Raw genomic sequence first — 26,010 nt, 5'->3', positions numbered from 1 at the left:
TTTTTCTTCTTCTTTCTTATTTTTTTTTACCCCCCCCCCCCCCCCCCCCCCCCGCGTGTCAGCAGAAAAGAAAACCGAACGCGGAAGCACGAGGGACGGACGCGTGCGGAAGTGTCGCCTCGCGAACGCTGACGCGTGGCTATTGTTTTTGGGGTTGTGGGGGGGGGGGGGGGGGCTGAATTGTATCCCCTTGGAAAGGGTACCTTTCAGACTTATGGTGGCGGTAGTGTAGCTGGGTAGGAACTGGAAAGGTAGGTACCCTTTCCGAGGGGATACCTTTCCAGTACATATTTGCATTAAAACTAAAACATTTTAAGAAATCGGAATGGGTACTTTTCCAGTTTATTTTCTGCTGTGTCATTGTACAGAAAATGCTGAAAGGTACCCTTTCCGAGGGGATACAATTCTGTCGTCCCTTGTTGTGGGGGACTCGCGTGCGAGCAGCGGCGCCGAGATTCAGTGCAGCTGAGGGAAACTGTGGCCAGGGTGTCCACAAGGGAAAAAATATTTCGTACCAACTTAGGCGAGAAAAAAGTACTAGATTTGAAAGAAAAGAAAAGTACCTACTAAATTATAATTTGTTACGGTTTTTTTAACAATTTAGGAAGTTATTATGACATTTCAATGCTCTAACTTAAATATCACACAACACACACACACACATACATTCCATAGTTTTTAAAAATAAGTACGCTTCATAATAAAACATATTGGAGTTACTATAATATTATTATATTAAAGAAAAATGTACTAGATCTGAGCTTAAATGTACTAGACCACTAAAAAAGTTATAAAAGTACTAGATCTAGTACGAAAGAACTAACTGTGGACACCCTGACTGTCGCTCACCTACGATACAGGCTGTCCACACAAATATCTTATAAAATTTCCCTGACTAGCGTGCTCACGTTTTGATAAAAAAAAAATGGTTATATAACACTCAGGGCAACGCTAAAAAAAATTCTTAATTGGGAAGATATTAACACTATCTTGTCGGGGTTTACCAACTTACAAACATTGTTCAATTTGCGTGAAACTTAATTGTTTAAAACTAAACACGAAAACTACTTAACGAAATAAAAACAAATTCCAATGCTATTTTGTTAATTTACCAAATTTGGGTTTTTTTAATTCACCTTATTTCACCTGGTTCAAAATAATTTTAAAAAAACCAGGCTAATTTTTTTTTAATTCATCTAAATTGCACTTTTCTGAAAGGGGCAAATAAAATAAAGATATCCCAGACTCCACCATCCCCGTAGATGGCCTAATTCAAACAGATACTTGTATAAGTACTTTTATATAATGTTTATTACTATGCACAAAATCCCCTTCAGAAAAATAGCCTGAGTGATGGCAGACTGGAGCATGACGATTTTCCCTGTAAAATTGCTATGACTTGAAAATTTTCCATTACTTTTCCAGGATTTCAAGTAGGCCTATATTCCCTGACTTTCCGTGACCAAAATAAAAAATATTCCCAGACTAATTTTTTTTAATTCGCCTCATTTGAACTTTTCTGAAGGAAAAAAAAATAAAGATATTCCAGTCTCCAACATCGCCGTAGATGGCCTAGTTCAAACAGAACCATGTATAAGTAATTTTATAATGTGTATTAATATGCACCAAAACTCCCGTCAAAAAATGCTTTCATAGTCTGAGTGATGGCAGACTGGAGCATGGCGATTTTCCCCGACACATTACTATGACTTGAAAATTTTCCACAATTTTTCCAGGATTCCAACTATATTCCCTGAATTTCCCTGACCGAGTTCAACTTCCCTGACACTCCAGAATGTGGACACCCTGCGATGCGAGACAGACCGTGGAGGTATAAGTCCACGAACTGGATATCTGTTCTGGAAGTTAAAGTCACTCTGGTTCAGTGGCGTCTCCGGCTTGTAACTTTTGGGAGGGCGGACGGCCGGAGGGTATTTGGGTATCAGGGAACACTTCCCAGTTGATTAAAACATGGATGAAGCTATCTCTTCAAATTCTTCATAGCCTACAAACAGGAGCGCAACAACAGGGGGAGCAAGTGTATTCCCCCCCCCCTTCTGAAACCTTGAAGTGGGGGCAGACGGGGGCAAGGAAAGTGCTGTGTAATCAATTTTTAGATAATAAAACTGCTTAAATAACACCATTTTCCACCTTGAAATACAAATTTTCCCGGGGGAGGGCCCCCGGACCCACCGCTTCAATACAGGGGATCGATGATTCTTTATTAAAAGGTATATTGCCCCCCCTTTGGAAATTTAGTTGTTGCGCCCCTGCCTACAAATGAAGGGGAAAGCCGTTTTTCGTCCAATATCACTCCTCAGGCGTTGTTGTCAAACACAGTTGGAGAGGAAAATTCGACAGCGACAGGGCCTTAACCTCCAAGTCACTGTGACCACGGATCTGCGTCTTCGGCCGCGGTAAGTAGTTCAAGGTGGCTGGACTGCCTTCGAAGAAATGTATCCAAGGGCGAGCCTGACCCCCCTTGGCGGCACTCAGCTGATGCGCGCAACTATATTTAGGAACGGCAGGTCGGGACGCCGTCCCGGAATATGTACGTAATTACGTACGTACGCTGCACCGGTGCGGACGTTGGGTACAGTGTTGCCAGGTCCTCCAAACCAAACATCCCTCCGGGCTAAGCCGAAATCCCTTGTCGAACTGGAATCACAACAGCGCAAAGGACGCGGTGCGACATCAAAATATCTCTCTATCCACACAAATAATAAAACAGTTCGGAGTAAAACGTTTTTGAATCAGATTAAAATATGAAATAATATTGGCTAGTACAGGAAACGGCTGTTTATAATTTTTAGTACCCAATAAAATATACATAATTTTTGTCTGTTTGTTTCGGCATCAACCGAAAACGTCTGAGCGGATTTTGATGAAAACTATTATTTTTTAATTAGTATGGTCCTTAGTTAACTTAAACACTAGGATATGTAAACATAATTACAAAATTCCACCCAAACAGGGTGCAAAAATAGTAGATATAATCTTACAATAATATATCATTCCTCCGAAGCTAATCAATTATAAGTAAAGATATTTATTACAAATGAATATGCATATCTAAAATACCAATTTTTTTACTACTTTGCCAAAATTTCCAACTAAAAAGGGATGTAAAAAAGTTAAGTTTGGTTTTATGAAGAGAAATTCATAATCTACTATAGCGGGAGATAAGTAATTAAGTAAGCACGGATAAAATGTATACCTATATTGTTAAAGTACTGATTTTTATTTATTTTTTAATTCGACTATTTTGGGGTGAACAAAAGAGTAAGCAGAAAGTACGATACTAGGTACGTATGACAAACAACCAAACACTACCAACTCAACAATTCTACACTACCAACAATTCTACAAAATGTTGCCCCTTAGGGACGTAAAAAGTGTAATTTGGATTTTAATAACAGAAATTCATTACTCCAAAATTATGACTATAGCTCAATATAATAAAACTCTTAATCTGAAATTTGGCTTAACTATATTGGAAATAAATCAGTACGCAAATTTATGGCTAGATTTCACAATTCGCTCCCTAATGAAGATTAATGGAGATGAGTGTTATGTTATCATAGTTAAATAAGAATTGGCACACTAATGTACAACATACATTCCGACCCTGAATGCTTCTGTAGAGAATAAAAATTGTAATGGACCTATCACTGACTTTTTTTTTTGCGTTATTGCTATATTAAGGCTGTCTGAAAGTTTTATGATATAAAAAACTACTCTGGTATTTTCGCGAGCGAAGTTGCGGATGTTGAAACAGTTAAAGAATAAAAAATACAAACTCCTTCAAAAACCTCTCATGATCATGTAAGTGAATTTCACTCGCCCTGTGTAGTCTGTACTCCCTAGTCGGGCTGGGATCGAAACAACGCGACAGAAGCGACGCGACGCGATAGACGCGACGCGATTGAAATATTATCCTACCAATCAAGATCTACACATCAGTGTCGTCAGCGTGCAAAGAAAAATGGCAGACGCCACAAAACTTCCCGTTTGTAATTTTTTTTTTTTTTTATGCTTCCATCGCATCACGGGTGCGAGAATTTGTTTTTACGCATGTTCGTTAAATTTGCTCATTATTATTAGTGTATACTTGTGGTTTTATTTACTAAATTCGTTTGGTTAATCTCCTTAATGAGTTCACGTACAATATAAATTTATATCAGATATTTTTTTAAAAAAAATTCCAAATAGGTCGGTACAAGGCAAAATATTAAACGTTGATTTTTGTCGTACAAAGGTTGCATTAAAGTAAACGTTTTACGTGTAGCAATTTATTTTTGTTCGTCGCGCGGGGTTATAAATGGCAAGTCCACAAAATTGAGTAGGGATTGTAAAAATTCTCATTTTCACAGACCTCCAGGATATACTCCGCTGTCCCGTGTATATTCGGGTATACGTCATCTGTCAGTTGGCCGTTGGCTTGTAATACGCCTCATCCGGACTGTCCATGTTTCGGTACTTCCTTGGTCGAGGATTACTCATTGGCTCTCAATACGCCAGATAAAATGTAGGCAAATCGTGACAGCGCATCGGTAGAGACCGGAAAAATCCATGAAATTCATTTCGCGATAGGCTAAAATACAAATCGTTATACCTCAGTGCTGCCTCTGCTATTGGTTCACAACTCACCTGGATGACTCTGGGCCATTGAGAAACACCCAACCAAAGCTTTATCGAATCACAGGCTGCTACGCTGGAACGTCTCACAAGACAGCAGCCAATGAGTGGGCGACATTTGACCTAGTGTACGTAGAACTATGGAGTTCATCCTACAGTTCATTGAACCCGCGAATTTTTCCGGTCCCTACGCATCACTGAAAGAAATTTTTGTATATTTTACAAGGAAAGTCCTTGGAAACCCTGTAGCCAAGGATATTACTTGTAAAACTACAAGTCAGAGCTTTGTACCATGTGCGATTTTGCAAGGCTCTGCCTTGTAGTTTTGCAAGAAATATCCTTGGCAACAGGGTTTCCAAGAATTTCCCTTGTAAAAGTACAATTATTTTTTTTAGAGTGATCGGTACAGACGTACGGGGGTTTGAAATTTAGCCTATCGCGTATTTTTGCAATCTGTAAAACAAATGAGAGACGCGGCGGCGAGGAAGATGCACCTTCGCCGGCTGCCCTCGGCATGCAAGACGCCGCCCCGGTCTAACCAGCGCCCATGAAGCGCGCCCATTACCAATCAGCGGGCGTGATGGTCGCCTTGAAGTGTCCTCACCGCGGTGCGGCCTGAGGCTGCCACGGGGTCACGGCAGAGTGGCGGGGGGAGCGGGGGAGCTGGAGAGAGAGACATAACCTCACGCTTCGTCCTTCTCGGGCGTGGACGTTAACGGGACAGCGGCAGTAGACCGAGAAGTCGTTTGACCGGAAACCCAAATAATTAAGGGCATGCGTTTTTCGCGAAATGATCTGGTCACTCGTTGGACTGCAACAAGGTATGCCATTTTCCCCTTCTGATTGGCTGCCATTTGCGAGAGAAGCCATCGCTCTGTCTGGCCGGGCCATTCAGAACGTGTTTGCTTCAGCACTGGATGGTTGTGATTGGTGCGCCGACAGTAGACATACACCTGAAATAAACCCAGCCAACCACGAGAGACAGAATATGCTACAGAGTTTTAACACACAGCTGGTCGGAATATCTTTTCGCGAAAATTACATGGCCCTACAAATAATCATCTTTCTAAGAAAACGTCATAAAACTACAACTGGCAGTTGGCCGACAGGTACCTGACCGAAAAGAAAAAAATATTAAAAAAAAAACATTGCCGAAAGTAATTTGACCGACGGCCATCATTTCCCCGTCATTTCAGTCGAAGGACTTTCAGTCTGCCGAGTGCTGCCTGGCGTCGTGACGATCTCTTCCCCTCATTCACCTCTCGCCCAAGGGAAATTCTGAAATGGCTCCTTGCTGTAGGCCACGCATCCGTGATTCACGCTGTTGTGTTACCGTGCCTGACGATGTCGTTGTCGACGAGAGGTAAAACAAAACAACGACGACCTCTTTACTTTCCGTTTGCTAGCGTTTTTAACTCTTATGTTTAGGGGCTGGCATTTTTCGCGTAAAGATCTGAGCACTTATTAGACTGCAACAAGGTACACCCGCAACTGTGGTTACTTCCTTGTGATTGGCGGCCGTCTGCAAGAGAAGTCGTTGCCTTATTTGACCGGGCCACTCAGGACGCATTTACTTCCGCACTTAATCACTGTGACTGGTGTTGTTACAATCGACATGAATAGGAAATAAACTACCCAATCACGAAACACAGATGATGCTACAGTGTTTTAACTTTCAACTGGTCTCGGAATCTTTTCGCGAAATATGCATGCCCCTGCTTATGTTTCGTGCACTTGGACTGTTAACCTTTGAGCTAGTTTAGGTTTAATGCCCTAATTCAGACCGCAGGGTCATCTGGGAAACTGGGTACCTAAAGGACCAGCTTCTCGTACACCCCACCGGCTGACCGTGGCTTACAGATTTAAGGCCCGGCCATGACCCTTTGCAGAGTGGGAGCCGTGCCCAGACTACGGACATTTACATTGATCCAAGGCAGTCCGAGAGTCCGGTGCAAGGTTTCCGGACCAATCACCGTTACCTCCGAACCATGCCTTTCCACCTCACCAGATACCTCTTTCGCGACATCTAAGGATGTTGAGGTACGAGGACTTTCCAGCAGAGCTCACTTATGGTAAGCACTCTTGGTACATTCCACGAGGAGGTAGTGAGTTGCCTTGATGCTGAGAGATTATGTATCCTTAAATTTGCACCAATTCCGTGGATCTTTTATATTCTTTCTCGGAGACTAGAGCTGGAAACAGCTCCGACAGGTGATATTGTGACAGGCAGTTTCTCCCAAGGGAGTCAAACACACTCCCAGCGCTGTGTTGTAGACATTTCTTTGATTTGGTCTTAAGTTTATCATGGTGGAAGGTAAAAATCATCAGTAGAGACCTGCAAATTTCATGTTATGCATAATTCATATAGTCTACGTGTATTACGTCGATGAAATGTGTTCGTAGGCTGTTGCTCCCCGGGTTACACATTATACTGTTAGTTTTTTTATGAGTTTTATCATCAAAACAATGTCGAAATCATTCGGAGTTACTGCATCTCGCCTCCGTAACAGCCTCAACTAGGATTCCACACAGCAAAGGTCTGCCAAGAAATTAAAAAAACTCTTATTAAAAACTCGGCTCTCTAATTTCACAGACACGTAACCAGTGGAATACAGAATGGATGTGTATGTGAGTGTGTAATAGAATGACATAATAATAAGAATTTTAATTATATTTTGAAGTTTTTTCTATTTAAAACCATATATAATATGTTTTAGGTTAGTATTAATGCTAACCTAATATTTTTATAAAAACATATTTACGTTAGTATTTCATTATATTTTCATATTTAATTCATTCTTTTAAATAGTTTATATTAGTACTTAACTTGAATGTTAATTTGGTATATGATACATCAGTAACTGTTGTAATTTGTAATATGTTAGTTTGTTTTTAGGTTTGATTCCTAGATATAACGTATTGTAAGTTGTTTACGTTTCATGTTTCAATGTAAGAGAAGGCGTACACGCCTTAACTGCGCCAAACAGAAGTCGAATAAACAAAATAAATAAATAACATTGTTTTCTAGTCATTCAGGGCGTGTCAGGTAACTCGTGATCAAACAACACATGGCCCATCAAGCAAATCCATTGCCTCATTTAACCGGGTCATTCAGGACGGGTTTTGCTTCCACACGCAGAGTTGCAGTGACCGGAGTGCCCACAGTGGGACTGCAACTGAATGAAACTATTTTTTTCTTCTTCACGAAACACAGGAGATTCTACCGTGTTTAAAACACACAACTGGTCTCGAATTATTTTTCGCCGAAATATTCATGTCCCTGGTCGTCGGCTATCTCAGCGCTGTTCATCACTGACACGACATCGCACTCGCGGCAACTCATTACGTAAAAATGGTTCTGTCTCTTTGACTCCAGTCAAAAGAAATTAAAAAAAGAAGAAGTGCGATAAAGACGAGTTGTCCTTGGCCGCATTGACTTGAAACATCTGGTTTCGTTCAGAAAAACGCCCGATACGCCCGAGGGTATCACGTTCTTCACGGCCATCCGCGGAGTACAACGGAAGAACATTAGGGGAGAACCTACGGCGAAGAATCACCCAAGTAGTCGCCTGGAGTGATTCAGGTAACCTGCGGATAGAGAGCATTTCGTAGATTCTTTTCACTCTAGGGATATACTCAACTTCTCCCCCCCCCCCCCCTCCCCCTTTTGACGTGATAACGTCTTATAAATCGATGAACGCCAGCTGCACGCACGAAAAAGCATGACTCATTTTCAAATTCCGCCTGAGCCGAGCGTGCAAGAACCGGCCAACCACCGTGCGAGAAAATATTCTATGATATCAAACAGGTTAAGGCGGGCCTTTTTGACTAATTGTTCGTGATTATATTTAAGCAAATTATTTAAATTAAATTTTCAAAAATTGTAAATAATATTTGAAAATTAAAAAGTATGCAATTTTTCAGCAATGTTTTCTTGTGACGTTATCACGTAAAATTTTCGTCCGTAAACCGATTTTACAGACAACCTCCCTTTTCAATCAAGCTCGTTTTTTAATGCTCATTGTTACATAAACAAGGTGACATTCTTTGGTATGATACACGTTACTGGGTGACGACTCCTCCTTGCTCGTACCCGCTCTGGGTCGTCAAGTGCGTGACTGGAGCTCTGTGATCCAATCACTGACGTGACGCAACGAACGTGTGCTTCGAGTCCGCTTCGCCGCCCGACGAGTCCGCGCAACAATTGCGACTGCACCTATGGAAAACACAAGTCGGGTCGGATGGACAGGAACTCGGAAGCCGAATCCAAAGTTCAACTGCAGTGTTCAAAGTTCAACACGTGATGAAAAACCGAGACGTAGTTTCCCGTGTGCGGCAAGGTCTTACATGGACAGAATGGGGCGCTGACACTCAACGTGTAAATGTATTTGAAATAGTTTTTTTTATGTACATAAGCCGTTACTGGTTTTCACTGTATGTCACAGAGAAACCACAAGAATTAACAAGAAGGATGAACACACGAACTCTAAGAAAAACGAGTAATAATCAGCCGATGTGAAATTTTGAAAATTGTGAAACCTAAAACAGTTGCAACTGTTTGTCTTAGGGAGCCTACTCTGTGCCGTCGTTGTTACGTTGTCCCAAATATCTGTGTAGTTTCATCGCTGGGTTCACTGGGGCGGCGCTGTGTAATCGTTGTGATGTCCAGGATATACAGGTATATATATATTTTTTTATCATCGTGGGGTTTTTTGTCACTGTGTTATCCCTGTTGTTGTTTCTCTGGGTGTTTTTTCCCCGTTCTTATTACGCCTGTCTCGTCGTGTGATGTGACAATTTTTTTCCGACTTTTTCCTTCCACGGGTGTTCTTGAATTTAAAATTTGACATTGCTGATTTCTGCTTGCGTTTTATTATGTTTGCTTGTTCATTTTTCGTGTAAATCCATGTGGTATCACTATGACATAAAGTGAAAACCAACAATGACGCATGTCCATAAAAAAAAATCAGAGAAAGACCCAGTTCGGGTCCGCGCCGTAGATTTTTCGTGAAAACTTCGGGATGACATCATAAAATTATTTTTCTTATTAATATGTTATTTAATTTCCAATCTCTTTAATACAACAGTTACACAGAGTAATATATGTAATGATTACAGAACAGATAAGTCACACGTTCATCGCATGCAGAAAGGGTCTGTGGCAGTTGAAGGTAAACACGACGGCGAGCACGATGACGTCACAGACGAAAAATACTGAGCGAAAAACACGTACAGACATGATTTATCTGTTGTGGGCTCAACCGTTGTGGACGCATTGTTAGTCACGTAGTTATTGGCGATTCTAGTCCTGACTGTATCTTGTCACACAAGAAAGGTTGACTGACTAGCACTGTAACGAGCCAACAGATGTTTTCACGTCAAAAAATGTTTTTAATCAATCTCCCCAATGCATGAACCACTCAAAGAACGTAAATGTAGTTTGAAAAGATCACGTGATCGAAGGCCGCGACCGACCGTTACAGTCGCCGCTCGCGAAACGTCTCCCAGCCTAGAATCCTGTTCTCGAAGCAGTCGGAATATTTCCTCCACACAAATGATACGATGGTTACATTCTGGCATAGAGCTCAAATGCCTATTCTTGAAACTCCAATAGCGGCTAAATCAACAGTGTCGGGTTAGCGAAAAGTCACTTTGGAAGTGTGGCACCGTTGCTGAAGCATTTACCACGAAAGTGTGTGTACTTTTTTTTTCTCCTAGTCTCCATTCTTGTTAGTAGAGGTGGGATTGTGGAAGTTTTGCGTGTAAAAGCCCGTGTGTCACGATGGAAAGTTTCATACAAGCGCGGCTGGGAGCTTCCAACAAAACTGCTGCCCTAACCTCCATGCCAAAAACATATGCCACGATACTTAACCCACAGTAACTGCAATGCAAATTACAACTTCATTTCTTGTAGAAATAGGTACTACGAAAACATAAGTATATACACCCGCATCACTTAAAATACACCTTTTTTAATCTTTATTTTCTGCTTACCTACTAAGCTAAAACTCGTATCATGTTTTTGTGTCCTAACAGTTTAAAATAAGTCAAATTGTGCTGTGTGTTGGTTCGAAATATAATTTATAAATGTGTAAATTGATTTTCATAATTACTACAATTCATTACAAAACAATTAATTGTATATGCATGTTCTTCATCGATATTGTGAGAGGAAATCGGTAATTGTGTAGTGTAGCGACTACTGGAAAACACTTTACACATTTTTCAAAAATATTCTTTCAGAAAATATCCTTTTCCGTCATATTGTTTATTTAATAATAATGGCGTGGGTTTGTATTGGTGTGTATATTTTGCAAGGATAGTATCAAATGTTGCTTATAACTACATGGCAGGAATGTATGACAGGTTAGTGAGATAGGAAGAGGGATAAAAGATAACCTTCATCTTCACAATCAATTGTAATTGAGCGAAATTCTTATATAACTAACTGGACTCATTTGGAGTGCATCTCAGTCCCAGAAAATATCTACTTTTACTACGAATAAATGTGCATATTCCTATATAAGCTTACTAGTTCTGAAGGAATAAAAAATTATGCTTTTTGCGATATTAAGTGTGAAAAACGAATTAAGTTTTACGGAAACGATGTAATAGTACTTATCAGCACAAAAAAACACAATTTACAAATACGTGTCAAAATTCAACACAGCAAAAATTTTATTTTTAATGTAAAACTTTGTAACAAAGCAGTAACGAAAATTTGCAAATGTTTACTTCTAAACTTTTGTTATTATGAAACGGTTTGACATTCCAAAACACAGAAAAAAAATAATGTAATATAGGTTCACTTTAATTAGGAGTAAATTTGCAAGTTTTTTTTATCACGAACACACGAATTTTATTGGTTTGAATGACACTCGCGTTTAAAATTTTAAATGTATTAAATTGCACATATTATAAAATCCATCCCATTGACTTCATCTCCCCCCCCCCCCCCTCCAATTTAAGCTTAATTTACATTTCAAACAAATATAACATACGATTCGGCGACAGGCCTACATGCATTATAACATCGCGTATTTTTCTCTTCAATAAACATCACACATTACAAGGAGGTGAATAAGTTATGTCGCTGGCCTAACCCGACAAGCGGTTCACGCTGTTTTACAGTGTTTTAAATAACGGTTAACCAACCATTCCACACGATTTCAAAGTACATCAGAACCACAATGGAGCATCTATTTTAAAACAAAATCGAAGTTCTGAAGGAGAACCAAGCTCTCAAATCTCTGGAAGAGTTGCTGTTCCGCCAGCGAAGAAGGTGGCGGAAAAAACTCCGTCGGCTTTTTGACGTCATCCGTCGACCTGATTCCGCTAGTGGATGTTCGAGAGCGGGGTTTGAACGATTCTCTATCCGGGTTCAAGCCGTTTCTCCAGCGTCAAGAATGGGATCCCTGGTCGACAGAACGCTGAATGCTGCATCCGTATAGCTGCTGGCTGCGCAGAATCCGAGGCTGCGTTGCTGAGTGCTGCGTGTTAGTGCTGCGTGCTGCTGATCGCGCCTATGCTGCTGATGCAGACACGTCCCGTCGGAAAGAGAGAGAACTCTCAGTGACACGTACAGAGATATCGGGGGGAGGTATAGTGCTCGCTTGGAGCTTGTCGGGTGATGAATGTAGTTCCCACTGGCACCACTGGCACCGACCCGGACTCGCACAAGGAACAATGCGGACCGCAACGTCCAATCTTCCTGACCCCAGCATGGGTTGAAAACTTTTCTGCCCCGACCAAATCTTCTTCTGGTCCTGTATTGAACCTGACCGCTTAGTGCTGGCGATATTATTTAACCACGTGCGAATGCAACCTGTGTCAATACAGGGTTTGCCTGCTGGGTTCAAACTTAACTTGTTTTGACACAAGGAAGTTAGTCATTGCTCCAATCGCTGCTATGGCTGGTCAATCCCCGAACAAAGCACACGGTGCATGCGACCCTCTCCCTACATGGCTAACCCCGGCATGACTAGGCGTGTAGGCTCCGGTCTGAGACACTCAGAGTCTTCCCCAATCCGGACCCATCATTCCAAACGAATATACTCAGTTTCAGTTAGGTTACACTGTGAAATAATGTTTGTACTCTCACAAGGATGGTCCTTGGAAGCTTATTGGCCAAAGCTATCGCTTGTAAAATTGCAAGGCGGAGCTTTGTACCATTTGCAATTTTACAGAGCTCTATCTTGCAGTTTTACAAGTGATATCATTAGCAACTGAGTTTCCAAGCATCTTCATTGTAAAAAATTATATTTTAAAAAATTTTACAGTGTAGGAAAAAAAATGGAGAAGGAATCGGCCATGTGCTACTGGAGTGATGGTTAATTCACGGGAAACTGAATCCGGGGTGGTCAAACCACAGGACTCGGAACTCAGACTCCCTCGCGCCGAAAACCGGCGCGCGTAGCTACTTTCGCCAGACGGCGGCCATTTTTTTTGCGAAAGTTCGACAAAATGCATCACGATTCTCGGAAGCGACACATTGCTGGGGAAGTTAGAGAAAGGGATATCAAGCCGCAATCCACGTGACCTCTGAGGTTGCATGAGGACACCGTACCATCGATTGGTGATTGGCTATGCACTGTAATGTTTTGTTTTTTTTTGTAAATGGAACTGAAACCATCATGAAAAATTACAGATATCTGTAAATTATTATATTTACATGAAAGAAACTGTATCGCTTCAGAACAAAATGTTTGCATTGCTACTGGGTTCGGATTCTTTCCCGAACATTTATGCCTAGTGTTGTCGCAGCACCTCCAATAGTTAAAGTTATTTGTAAACCATAAATAAAAATAAATAAAAATTAAGGCCAATTGTTGGATATTCGATTATCCACTACACGGTTTAGAACAATTTTAGTTCTATGAAACATCAGTCAATATTTGACCATTTTCGCAAGTGCGACAATGCATATTCAGTATTGTTTTAAAAAAAAACCTATTTCATACGTGCAAAAATAACCACAGGAATGATTTATAAAAATTTACAGTAGTTCTTGTAGTAGTACAAATTATTCCTTGGTAACTGGTTTCCAAATGAATCTTTTGTAAAATTTCAAAAAAGGTTTTTGTGTCTGTCCGCACGCTGGGATCGAACCTGCGACTTAGGAAATCAATTACGGATCTTCATCGTTGCACCAATTAGCTCGGTGGGTGCGTCACAACGTGTCATGCCTACTTATAAACGATAATGAATATCTGACACGTTCAGGGCCACTCACGTGCCGTATCAGCTTTTTTTTTTTTTTTTTTATTCAGGTCGAGTATTTTAAAATCGGCTGCATGGAACATGCGTGTAAAGAATGAGTGAGTACATACAACAGTGTTACAGAAACCTACCTACACAGAAAAAAAATGATGTACGTTTACAAAAGATTTCTTTGTACACCATTAGCAAGAAATAGTCCTTAATACTACAAGAAAAATGTATTGTAACTTTGTGCAACACATGGCTATGATTTCTTACGAAAATCGACGCGTAATTTTATATTTTAAATAATGTTTCATTCAAACACAACTTTCTTGAAACAATGTAAAAGAGAAACGAATATTCAATAGTTGGACTTTATTTTGTTGTATTAGTTCTACGCTATTCAATGCTGGATGCTTTAAGTTAAAAGCTTTCATAATATTTTCCCTGCATGGAAAATGAGAAAATTTTTAATCAGTCATTTTGTCTCTAATATTGGAGAACATAACTATGTAATGTATATTAAGTTCTTAAATGTTCCAGAATTTTAAAGTGTTTCCAAAATATTTCCAGAAGAAATAGGTACCTAGAAATCTACCTACGCCTGTAGGCTGTGCCGAAAGGGATTTTTTTTAATCTACAACTTCAGCCAAAAAGAATTATGTTTCTTATACCTGGGTTGAAGAGGGGTGTTCCAATTTTGGTACTCAGCCCTGACTAGTTAAAGCCTGGCCAGCCCTGTCCTAATTGAACGAAAATAAATAATTAAAAACTTCTTCCCGTTGAACTTTGAGACGTTTGTCGAACCAAATGTAACAAAAAAGAAGACAACTGCTGATAACATTTTTTTTTTATGTGTAACGTCGTAGCTCTCGGTAAACGGCATTCGGCAGGAGTAATTTCGTGAATGGAACGGAAGTCGTATGAAACGGAAATGTGTGACCACGGTGCTGCCATCTGTGGAAAATAGCGCGAACCAAAGTTCCCAAAAACAAAGGAAAACGTTATATTATTAACTGTTTAATGAATTTCCTTGTCTAAAATCAGGTCCAAAGTCGGGATTTAATAATTTTTTTTAAAGACTTTTTCACTTTTTATCGGAGCCGTTTCATTATATACCTAGTTTAAATTTTCGCTTTCCTAATCGAATGATCCGATAGTCGACGAAGCTGCTCCGGCAGCGAATTCCAGCGGCGGATGCAGGAACTACGTGTGCTTCGCGTCAAGAAGTGTAGTTAAAACACAATTTACGTATACTTATCATGCTCGGCATTATTTTGAAGGATTATGAATTCCGTGTCCAAGATTCGTACTCGCTCACATTTTTTTCTAACCATTTATTATCTACAGCTTTTTGATGAAATGTCCTTGAAAAAAACAGCCATGTATCCGTGGCCCATGACCCGTGGTTCATTCGATAGCCTCCACAGTCTTTTTCTAGCCAGTTCGTTACCAGGTCACAGGATGTCAAGGCTAAAAAAAACAACAGTGTATCGAGACAAGTAAATTATCTAAGCGTACCTGCCTGTGGTTTTCAAAAATGTACGTATTTAATATTTTTCCTGTCAGAAAGTTAGATACTCAAACCAAATCTAACGTTGCAAAAGATCTGTCCGTACAAAATTATTTAGCTCAAAGCCTTCCGAGGCTATTGATTTGAATTTTAAACATGTTTCGTATAGTAGCTGCAGAATTAATTTAGTTTTTATTTTATTTTGGTATATCAAAACATCCCTAAGATATTATAAAAGATACGTATAATTCAAAAATGTAGTGTATGTGGAGTTACAACTTCACTGCATCGTAGGCCTATATATGAATATGTGTATGAGTGCGTACGCTGATAAACTTATCAAGAAAACAAAATCTTAGTGTTTTTCTGTTATTTTATAACTATTTTAATTTAATATAATACATAAAATAGTTTTAAAATACTTCTGCTGAAGTTATGTATAACTCACATTGATGTTATTTCATCGTTCTGAATTTAAAACCCAAAAAGAAAGCTTTAATGTAACTTTAACTTTAGCTTACTTTATATATTAATAAACAATAACTATCCATCTTTTCTATCTGAATGGTGCGTTTGAGTGGTCTTATCCACGCGAAACCAGTCGTGGACACAGCTAGCTTTAAAAATAAGTATCGATGATATTGTAACAACACTTAAGCGAGAAAGGTTTTTGAGACTGCCCGAAGATCAAGTATTTGGCCCTAGAGCATATTTGCATGACACTTCATTCTCCTCTATTGGCGAACGGCGAACAAAGAAACGCTACGACAGAGTTTGCTCTTACGTTTGTAAGCTAGAGGGTTTACGCAGCGCTGGTGGCTAAAAATAAGGCAATTCACTGTACCTACCTTCTCGGAATCCGCTCTGTTCCGACTTTCAGCAAACGAACGTGACTTTAGAGAGAAAGAATAATGTTCCTTATCTCAAATTTGACAGAACTCAAAAGCAGTAATAGTGGTACCCAAAATTGTCACCCGCAAAGCAATGCATGGTGTTTGTTTTATAGACACTGAAGACCCCGTGAGGCTGTCTACACTATGTTGACAGAACAACAGTTACAGGAGGATACATAGAACATTTGAAAACCGTCGAATTTGACACAAATCATATGATACAGACTATACGTTCGTATATTCTGAGTTTGCGACCGTGCGTTATGGTAGTGGACGCTGTAATAGTGTGGACGCTTGGATATATGCAACTTGTAGCACAGGTAGGCACACGTAGTTGCAGCTGCGTTTGTTTGCAATTCATTTCTATTTGAAATCATCATCAAAATAACTTTCGTGATAAAGCAGTAATAAAATATTCCTAATATTTTATGGTCTGGTATTAATGAACAGGCTCCAGCATGTATTCTTCGGGAGGAAGTACATATGTTATTATTTCTGGTGTGCGACTGCAAATTACGTAATACTTATACTCGACCATTAATATTGGCTTAAAAACTGTCCGTAGCTAAAAATTGTAGTTTATCGAAACAAAAATTTAAATTGTGAACCTGCATTGCAAGCTGCACATAGTATTTTGAATATCGAAGATGGTTGCCAAGCGATTGCGCCTAAATTCTCACATATCATGTTGGTTATTTCATTTTCTTGTCACTACTATTCTTTTATTCGTGTAAATTTCATGCGTAAGATCTCTTGCAGTTCATGTTTCGTCACGACTATTGTCACGTCATTAGAGAGCTGTAAAATATCTAATATACTAACGAAAATTTTGATATTTTGCGTGAACTTTTAGCGCTACCACCCACTCGCCGTGATCTTCATGCTACGAGATGTGACACTATGAGTGGACCTTCGTGAAACTTCCCTCAAGCTGTTGCCGTACATTGCTGTCCGAGGCTCTTACGTCTGAAAGGCGTAATGATACGTATGGTAGTTACAGCTAATACGAGCAATTTTGTTATATAATAATTGTGGGGTGTTCTACAGTTTTTTTGAAAAGACGTTAAAACATTAACTACTTGTCCTAATGTACCTTCACGTGGAAGAAGTGGGAAAGCAAACAATGTTTACGTGCGGTTTAGTGAAGTCGTCGGCGAGAATGTCTGTAATAAGCAGATTATTCCAGAGTGTTAAGAATGCTTGGAACGCGCTATAGACGGCGTGTTGGACCAGCAATGATGATGTGTTTACATTTTAGCTCTCTGTACAGGGCCTTTGGTAGGAGTAACTTCGTGAATGGAACGGAAGTTACATGAACGGAAATGCGTAACTACGGTGCTGCGTCTGCGTGGACGTCTCAGAAATCTCGACTAACGATGCTGTTTTGGGCATATACCAAGATTAAGTTAACCTGCATTTAAACTTACCCTTCCTTTATTCTATTTTTTCACAAGTTAATTTTCTTTCTTTTTTTCATTTCGGTTCTGACACTTATTTGTATTTATTGATTATTTATTTCTTAATTGTGAAATTCTTGCCTAAAATCTTCTGTAATTTTTATAATTTCGCTATTTTTAACTATCTTGCCTTTCCCGACCGTGGTGGTATGTTCGCATAGATTGTCGCGCGGAAGTAAATACCAGAATGAAGCCGATATTGACTACACACTTGCGAACTAACTGCATCGTAGCTGTTCCGAAACTATCCAAAGCGCATCAAATTCACCATTTTTTTTTCTCTTCTTTTAACCCACAATACCTACACCGTGCGCACGAAATGTATCGTAACGTTTTTCGAAACTACGCGTGGAGCATCAAAAGCACGGACTTCAGAAAAATTTGTTGAAAATAAATAAAAAATAACCTAACTTAATCTGGGTGGGGTTGGGTTCCGTTCGGTTCAGTAAGGTTGCGTTCTTACCATCTTTTTAAACAGAATTATAGTTACGTTTCATAAAAGGGAAGGGCATTTTAGAGTATAGGTCTACAGTGAATAATATTTGTATATTTATCCCGCTCGGCATTATTTTAAAGAATCCTACGTTAAATTCAGTGTCAGAGTTTCGTGTTGTATAATTTTATTTGCAACACGAGAACACGCGAATTCGCTCGTTACCGAGGTTAGATGTTTACACATCACTGGAGAGTACTGAAAGACTCGTTCACTTTTTTTTTCTCTCCCCTAACCTAAAAAAAAATCTAAGTGTATTTGTTTGGGAGGGATCTGGGTTAGGGAAGACAGACTCTAGGTGCGTCCCAGGCCGCTGCGGATTGTTCAAAGTGCGCTCCCGCACAAGCGAGGTCAAGGAAGTCGTAACCGGTTCCCCAGCCAGCCTTTGCAATTAGCGGTATTCTTGACCTTGACACCGCTGCCTTTCGATCCCCCCCCCCGCATTACCCCTATTCCGATTCTCAATCCTGCCCTAGGGCATGAAAAACCCGCCTAACCACCGCCTGGTTTTCCTTCTTCTTCTTGTTGGTCGCTTTATACCTCGCCACTCTTTCGGCGACGCGAAGCCGTGCTGGACACGGAAAAAAAAACTACTTCACTTCTCCGAAAGTAACGAACCTTGCACGGGAGGCAAGAAGTCTTCGCCTCCTCCAGACACGTCCCGTCCATAAGCGGAACATGTTGGATAAACATTTTAATAATTTTAAACAAACGCGAAATCCACGTCGTCATTCAAAATTTGTTTTCATTAATAAAACTAAAATTTTTATGAGCACCATTTAAATCGAGTTTAGCAAATATCTTAGTACACGAGAATGGTTACCAGTCCGAAGACTATATAAATGTCAAACAAATATCTTAATTGATCAAAATAGCTGTGTATGATTTTATGATAATGTTCTCGTTATAAACATATATTTGTGAACTACATCACTGATTAATTCTTTATTGTGAAAAAAAATTATATAATATCAAGAAGCTGCTTTATTACATTTTGTAGGAGTGCTAAGTATGTATGAGTGTGATGGACTTAGTCCAATAAGCGTATCGGAAAGAACTTGTCAGTTACACATGATTCAGGATGAGTTGAATTTTCATTTGTTTAAGCTATTGTTTTGATGAGGAAAATTAGGGTAACTGTGAAAAAATTACAATACATATGGGAAATAATGTTTATTCCTCGCAGCACTTCAGCGTCTACAAAAAGGGAACGCATCTTGTAGCAAGTTGAAATTGGCAAGAATATTGTACCTGTTTTCAGGAATGATTCTTTATTAATTCGTTAGAGATATGTCGAATGATGCGTATGTCATCCGTGCGATGCGGAAGTCATCAGTGAACCAAACGACTTAAATTTTTAATTACAACATATGTGTGTATATGTGTGTGTTTGTTTAACTAGTGATTATCATCTGATGGGAAGCAATACTTTAGGTAATGTACATAAACATGGATATTTCCTTGATTGTCGCATATTTTTTGTAACTGCTTCAACGGACCACACGTTCACCGACTTTCAAAATCAATAATCAATATAACTTGAATCCATCCGAAATAAATTACCATCTTCAACACTAGAGGCACACTACCACTTCATTCTGATTGGATAAAAAAATTCGCAACCTTCTAGAAAACCTTCTGCATAAATTCGAACTTTATGAAAACGGCCAGAGCTGGCACTCTAAAAAAAATTTTTTTGTACTTTTACAAGGGAAACTCTTGGAAACCCTGTTGCCAAGGATATTTCTTGCAAAACTACAAGGCAGAGCTTTGCAAAATCGCACATGGTACAAAGCTCTGCCTTGTAGTTTTACAAGGAATATCCTTGGCAACAGGGTTTCCAAGGATTTTCCTTGTAAGATATACAATATTTCTTTCAGTGTGTGCAACTGCCACGGGATGTGCACTCATTATATAGAGATGCTTGAACAACGTTTTGTTTGTGTGCACGGCCGTAAGAGCGCTAGTGTGCTCACTGCACAATGTTTGTTTAAGATTCGTTGCCAAGGCTCATTTGTAATGGCGGCAATTTTTCTTTCGTATTATTGTTTAGGACTTTAGGTTATTTGCGTGCTACTTGCTTATTGCTTCGTAGGTGGAAACTGGAAAATATCTGGCGTTTATTTATTCAATTATTTAGTGGCCATATTTTCTTTGAGGTACATTGTTAAATTTGAGTATAAAATTGCGTATTAAGTAAAATACAATGCCGCCACGTGTACGAAAATGCTAGCTTGTGACATAGGTGGTTTTAGCATAAATAGCTACTTAGATCATTCTTCCACCAATGTTTATACGGTTAGTACTGTGCACGGCCACAACAGCGCTGCAAATAGCGTTCTAGCTGTTATTCAGAGAGTGGCCTTTCTATCCCTCCCTCTCTTTTCTATGGCAACTGCTGCCGCGGAAGGATGGTGGGATGGTCTTGACGGGGATGGCGGCAGCGGAGTTGTTGTTTCGACCCGCAGGTGGCGCGCGGGAGATGCCTGCGCCAGCAGCGCCGCGCCACGGCCCACGGAGCAGCTGAGGGACACACCCCTCCCCCGCCATGGAGGACAACGAGGAGGCGCTGTTCGACGGCGTGATGCGCGAGGTGGGCATGGCGGGCCGCTTCCAGCGCCGCTTCAACCTGGTGTTCAACCTGGTGCTGGTGGTGTTCGCCACCATGAGCAACCTCAACCTGGTGTTCGCGATGGCGGTGCCGGCGCACTGGTGCCACGTGCCCGGCAGGGAGCGCGCCAACCTGACGCTGCACCAGTGGAAGTCCATCACGCTGCCCAGGTGCGCGCACTCCCCAACTCGAACCTCAGTCCCATAAATAGAGCCACGGAAATTTCGCGGATTCATTTAGTCGCAAGTTAGAATGCAAACCTCCACACTGTCGCACTGTGTTCATGATTGGGCCGCATTCATCTGGACACGCCCCTCTACGACCGTGAGCCAACGATGTCCAGCTAGGAGAGAAGTAAGCGAAACAGGTAGTGCCAAATAACAAGGATAAAAATGTTCTCGCTAAGAAATCAACCAATAGGAAAGTAAAACATGGGTCGAACACACCTATAACTTTGAATTCTATCCTGAGGCCAGAGAAATCCGCGAAATTTCCGGGACTCTACGCATAACACAACAGTTTAACCTAGACTATTTACAACAAATCACTAGGGGCAGGTAATTTCCGCGAAAAAAAAAATCCGAACGCATATTAGACTGCAACAAGGTATACCCGCACCTTCGGATTATTCCTTCTGATTGGCGGCCGTCTGCGAGAGAAGTCGTTGACTTATTTGACCGAGCCACTCAGGACGCGTTTGCTTCCGCTCTGAATTACCGTGATTGGTGTTGTTAACAATCGACATGTACCTGAAAGAAACTCACCCGCAGTGACGAAACACAGACGAGATACAGTAGTAGTATAGAATAGGGCATACTGGGACTGGGTTCTGGGTGTGGTGCCGGTGCCGGTGTCCGCCATCTTGGATTGTGACGTCACGGCGGCCATCTTGGATGGATGTGACCTTGACCTTTGACCTTGACCTTGACCCCGGCGGCCATTTTGGATCCGTCATCTTGGATCCGCCATTTTGGATGACGTCATTGTGTGTTCTCGAAAATTCCGGTGATGTGTTTTCCGCCATATTGGATGATGACGTCACCGTTGCATTTTCCGTTACGGCCGCCATCTTTAACTTTTTTATTTATTATCCGATTTTAATGAATTTTTTTTTAAAAAATATAAAAAAATTAATTCAATAAAATTTTAATAAAATATTTATAAAAATTATACTTTTACGACACGGAGTTTGGAGTCCTCGGTTCGAACTCGGTGAGGGCAAAAAAAAATTAAAAATGGCGACAGGCTCCTTCCTCAATGGTGGGTGCTAGCAGACTGACTCCCACCACTTTTTTTAAAGCATATATATCGTCACCTAGTATGACGTCATGTCCGCCATCTTGTCTTCGTTGCTGGAGACCACCATCTTGTTTTCGGCCGCTAGAGTACGCTGACGCCATGTTAGTTTAACTCTTACCCGCTAGAGTGCAGTAATCATTTATTACTAAGGTGCCCGCCATCTTGAAATTTGGCCGCCATCTTGAAAATCCGTAATTATTTAGCTAGAAATTCGGGAAAAGTTCCAAAATTCATTAAATAAATCACTCATTAACTTACATATTGATTCGATGGATTCCTGTCCTCGGTTCGATACCCGATCGATGCAATAATGTTTAATTTTATGTAAAAAATAATAATTTCAATAAACCATGTTCAAAATTCATTAAATAAATTTGTAATCTATATACTGATTGATTAGATCGACTAAGGTCCTTGGTTTGATCCCAGGATGATACCAAACAACTTTAATACTTTAAAAAAGTACCACTAAAGTGACAGGTTTGAGAAAATAAAAACACCGCAAGTTCTATTAAAAAAAATTTTATTACATACATACTACACTAATACAAGTACAAAAAAAATACACAGACAAATTACTAAAGCCTTGTGGATTTCTCGACGTCTGCATCTGCCACCCACGAATTGAAGCGAGGTGGAAAGCCCCACCACTTGACGTAGGACAGTCCATTTCTTCGTTTTATAATCTTCTCCACCAAGTACGTATCGGGATACAACGTAGGCTGAATCTCTTCGGCATAGAAGCCGCCATGGATAGGTTTGTGGTCCAAATCTTCGAGGTAGTAGGTCCTAGGCTCTGATTCACGAACATGTGTCACACGGAAAAGTTCGGGACTCCAGTTCGCAGTGAAACCTTTCTCGAAGATACCTTTCTGCTTGGAGATTCGCACAATGTCGCCGACGTTAGCTTTACGCTTTCGTGGATCTTTCTTCTTCGTGTTGGGAAAAACTGTTTGAAGCAGGCGATTATCCTTTACGTCCTTTGGCTTCATTTTCGTGGTAGAATGCACAGTGGAATTATACTCGCTTATTAGTTTCGGCAAGATGTCAAGCCACTTGTAATTTCCGTTAGCCGTGAACTGCCGCCACATCTTGGAACGCAAAGTTCTGTTAAACCTTTCGACAACGGAGGCTTTGACGTTACTAAATGTAGAGTAGTGTTTGATGCCATACTTCTTCATCAAAGCCTTGAAGGTCGCATTGTAGAATTCTTTCCCGAGGTCCGTTTGCAGGTGCGACGGTACACGTCCATCACGCAAAATATTGTTCATGGCCTTGGCTACGTCAGTTGCAGTCTTTGATTTGACAGGTCTAGCCCAAGCGAACTTGCTATAAACATCGATGACTGTCAACATGTACTTGAAACCTTTATTCAATCGGGAATACGGTAACATCTCAACAAGGTCCGCCTGGAATAAATCATCAATTCCACGAACTATGACTTTGCGACGAAGGTATTTCCGTCTAGCAGGAGCATGAAGTTCGCGAGCGATTCCGGTTCGACTCATTGTATGTAGCCGGCTTCCTTCAGTTCTTCAAGTATGGAGACTATCTCGTTGATGTGCGAATAGTTTCCTACACTAAGCGATGCATGTAGAATTCTAAGGCGATCAACTAATTCATTAGGGTCGTCCCAATATACATAGTCAAATGTCTGACCACTTTCTAGCTTTTTTAAACCTTCGCCATGTATTGTTAGTTCACTGAAGAGATTAGCGAGAATGTCGATTTTTTCATGATCTACGTCTTTATATACACCACTATCTGGATCGTTATCGCGAAAATGTGCATTGGTTAGCTCTAGCAGTTTTTTGTACTCTTGTAAGTCGTTGTGAGAATATCCTTTAGGCTCCCTGCGAAACAGCAATTCGTACAGACCCGGAGTCCCGCGCGTTTTGAACTCTGCTACGCGCACGATATTTCCTGGTAGAAAGTCTATTTCTTTAGCACCAAGGAACCATTTATTATGTTTTCTGTACACTCCGTAGGTCGTGTCATTATTCCGGCTCGTAAACGATATCAGGTATGGTCGGACCATTGCATTAACTTGATGTCCCTTTTTCGGTATTTTTTTCTTGTGCATGGACTCTGTACTTGTTAAGTCCTCTTCTTCTCGATCTGGTTCATACTTTCTCTTCTTTACAGTCGGCATTTCATCTTCAACTTCTGTCTTCACAATGAAGGCTGGTTCTTCCTTGTTTTTAAGTTCGTCGAGGCGACTAGTGATTGGTTTAAATATCTCCTCATTTTCCATCTCACGTGCAAGTCTGGTTCGTCTAGCAAGTAAATATTTTTCACGAACAGACTGAATAGCTCGATGAAGGTCACTGGCCAGGTCCGACATTGTACTGGCTGAAAACTTATTGCAAGACCTCCTTTTATACTTTTTTATTCGTTCGCAGAAACTTCTTTCTTGTGTTTGGCCAAATCTGAATTTGTTGACGATTGAGATAGTGATGCTTTCAGACTACTTTGAAAAGTCCTCAGATCGTCCCGTCTTTGTGCATTCGAAACTTCGATCATGTCGCGAATGCGAGAATCCGAAGCTTCCACGCGCTGGTCTATGGCTACGAGGTACTCAAGTAATTCCTTTTTCACCCCGTCTATTTTTTGAGCCAGTAGCGAAATGTATTTGCGGATAACGTCGTCATGAGACTTGAGAGCAGTACGTAAGTCTCGACTGCTACGACCGAATTTCGAAATGCTATGACTCATGTTTGGTGATAAACTGATCGAAACCTCGTCTGTACCTGCCCTTATATAGAGGCCAGTCTTTGACTATAACTAGGAATCCGTGTTCTTCTTTCCAACACAAGGAGCACATGTCTTTGAATTCCTGGAATGTCATGTCGGTGTTTACGTGATCATCATAAGCGTGGCGTAAATTAAGTTCGTCCATGCGAAACAAAACTATGATATTTGCGTTGTCTCGTAGGAGATGTTTTGGAATACGACTGTACGTCTGACACAGGTAAACGCAGTCTACCTTGGCGTGTCTGCCCATGGAAAAGTACTCTTGTATTATGCCTTGTTTCTCGCACATTACATCGTCGAAAACAAACACGGAATTGGCTTTTGCTTCGCTTGGAGGTACAACATCGGTATTATCGCTAAACGGAAAATACTCCAGACCATCCACCGAGCGTAGAACAGCGGCCAAGCGCTGGTACTTTGGCTGTTGCAACGACTTGGAATACAAGTAAACGTTCTCGAACCGAAGACCATTTGGTTCCTCCAGTAAACTCAGTAAAACACACGTTTTACCACAGTTGGACGGACCCGCTATGATGCAACGTACGGCAGAAGGCAACAGTAAGCCATGTCGTGATTCACGCGCACTAAATACATCGTCTTGCGTAATGCGCACGGGCAAACACACGTCTTGCTTGACGACCTGCATTGTACTAAAGTAATTGTATAAAATCAAACACATTTATACTTTCTGGTCAGTTGTGCGTAATGACTCGAAGAGGTAAGAACAAAAAACACAGCGGTGCAGGACTCGTGAACTCGCTGATAAACAATCTGCCATTCGAGCTACACATTCCCGGCTACAGATTCTGCGGCCCCGGCACGAAACTAGCGAAAAGGTTAGCTCGAGGTGACGTGGGCATTAATTCTCTCGACGAAAAGTGCAAGCAGCACGATATCGCATATTCATTAAGCAAGGATCTGGAATCTAGGCACAGAGCATATCAGATATTGGCACAGGAAGCCGAGGTAATAAGCAAATCGCGGGACGCGGGACTAGGAGAGAAAATCGCAGCGTGGGGCGTATCTAAAATCATGAAGGCAAAGACGAAATTAGGAATGGGTGCTCGTCGAACCAGCTACATCAAGTCAAAGACTAACTCACGCAAGACCAAGAAGCGCAAGATCGGTGCAGGCGTGCAAAAAGCCAAGCA

At 40.8% G+C, this 26,010-nt stretch overlaps 1 protein-coding gene across 2 annotated transcripts in view; it reads left to right on the top strand.

The window, feature by feature from the left end:
- LOC134533859 (solute carrier family 22 member 21-like) overlaps nt 1-26,010 on the top strand; it is a 112,137-nt gene that overhangs the window by 36,032 nt on the left and 50,095 nt on the right. For both annotated transcript variants that reach the window (XM_063371561.1, XM_063371560.1), the window contains exon 2: nt 20,664-20,976. In XM_063371561.1, coding sequence (XP_063227631.1) covers nt 20,744-20,976 — 233 coding nt within the window. In that variant the 5' untranslated portion in view covers nt 20,664-20,743. The remainder of the gene's footprint in view (nt 1-20,663; nt 20,977-26,010) is intronic.

Source organism: Bacillus rossius, chromosome 7 (genome assembly GCF_032445375.1).
Source record: "Bacillus rossius redtenbacheri isolate Brsri chromosome 7, Brsri_v3, whole genome shotgun sequence".
Lineage (NCBI taxonomy): Eukaryota > Metazoa > Arthropoda > Insecta > Phasmatodea > Bacillidae > Bacillus > Bacillus rossius.
The sequence above is the reverse complement of the archived record's forward strand: the minus strand, read 5'-3'. Positions and strand labels throughout refer to the sequence as shown.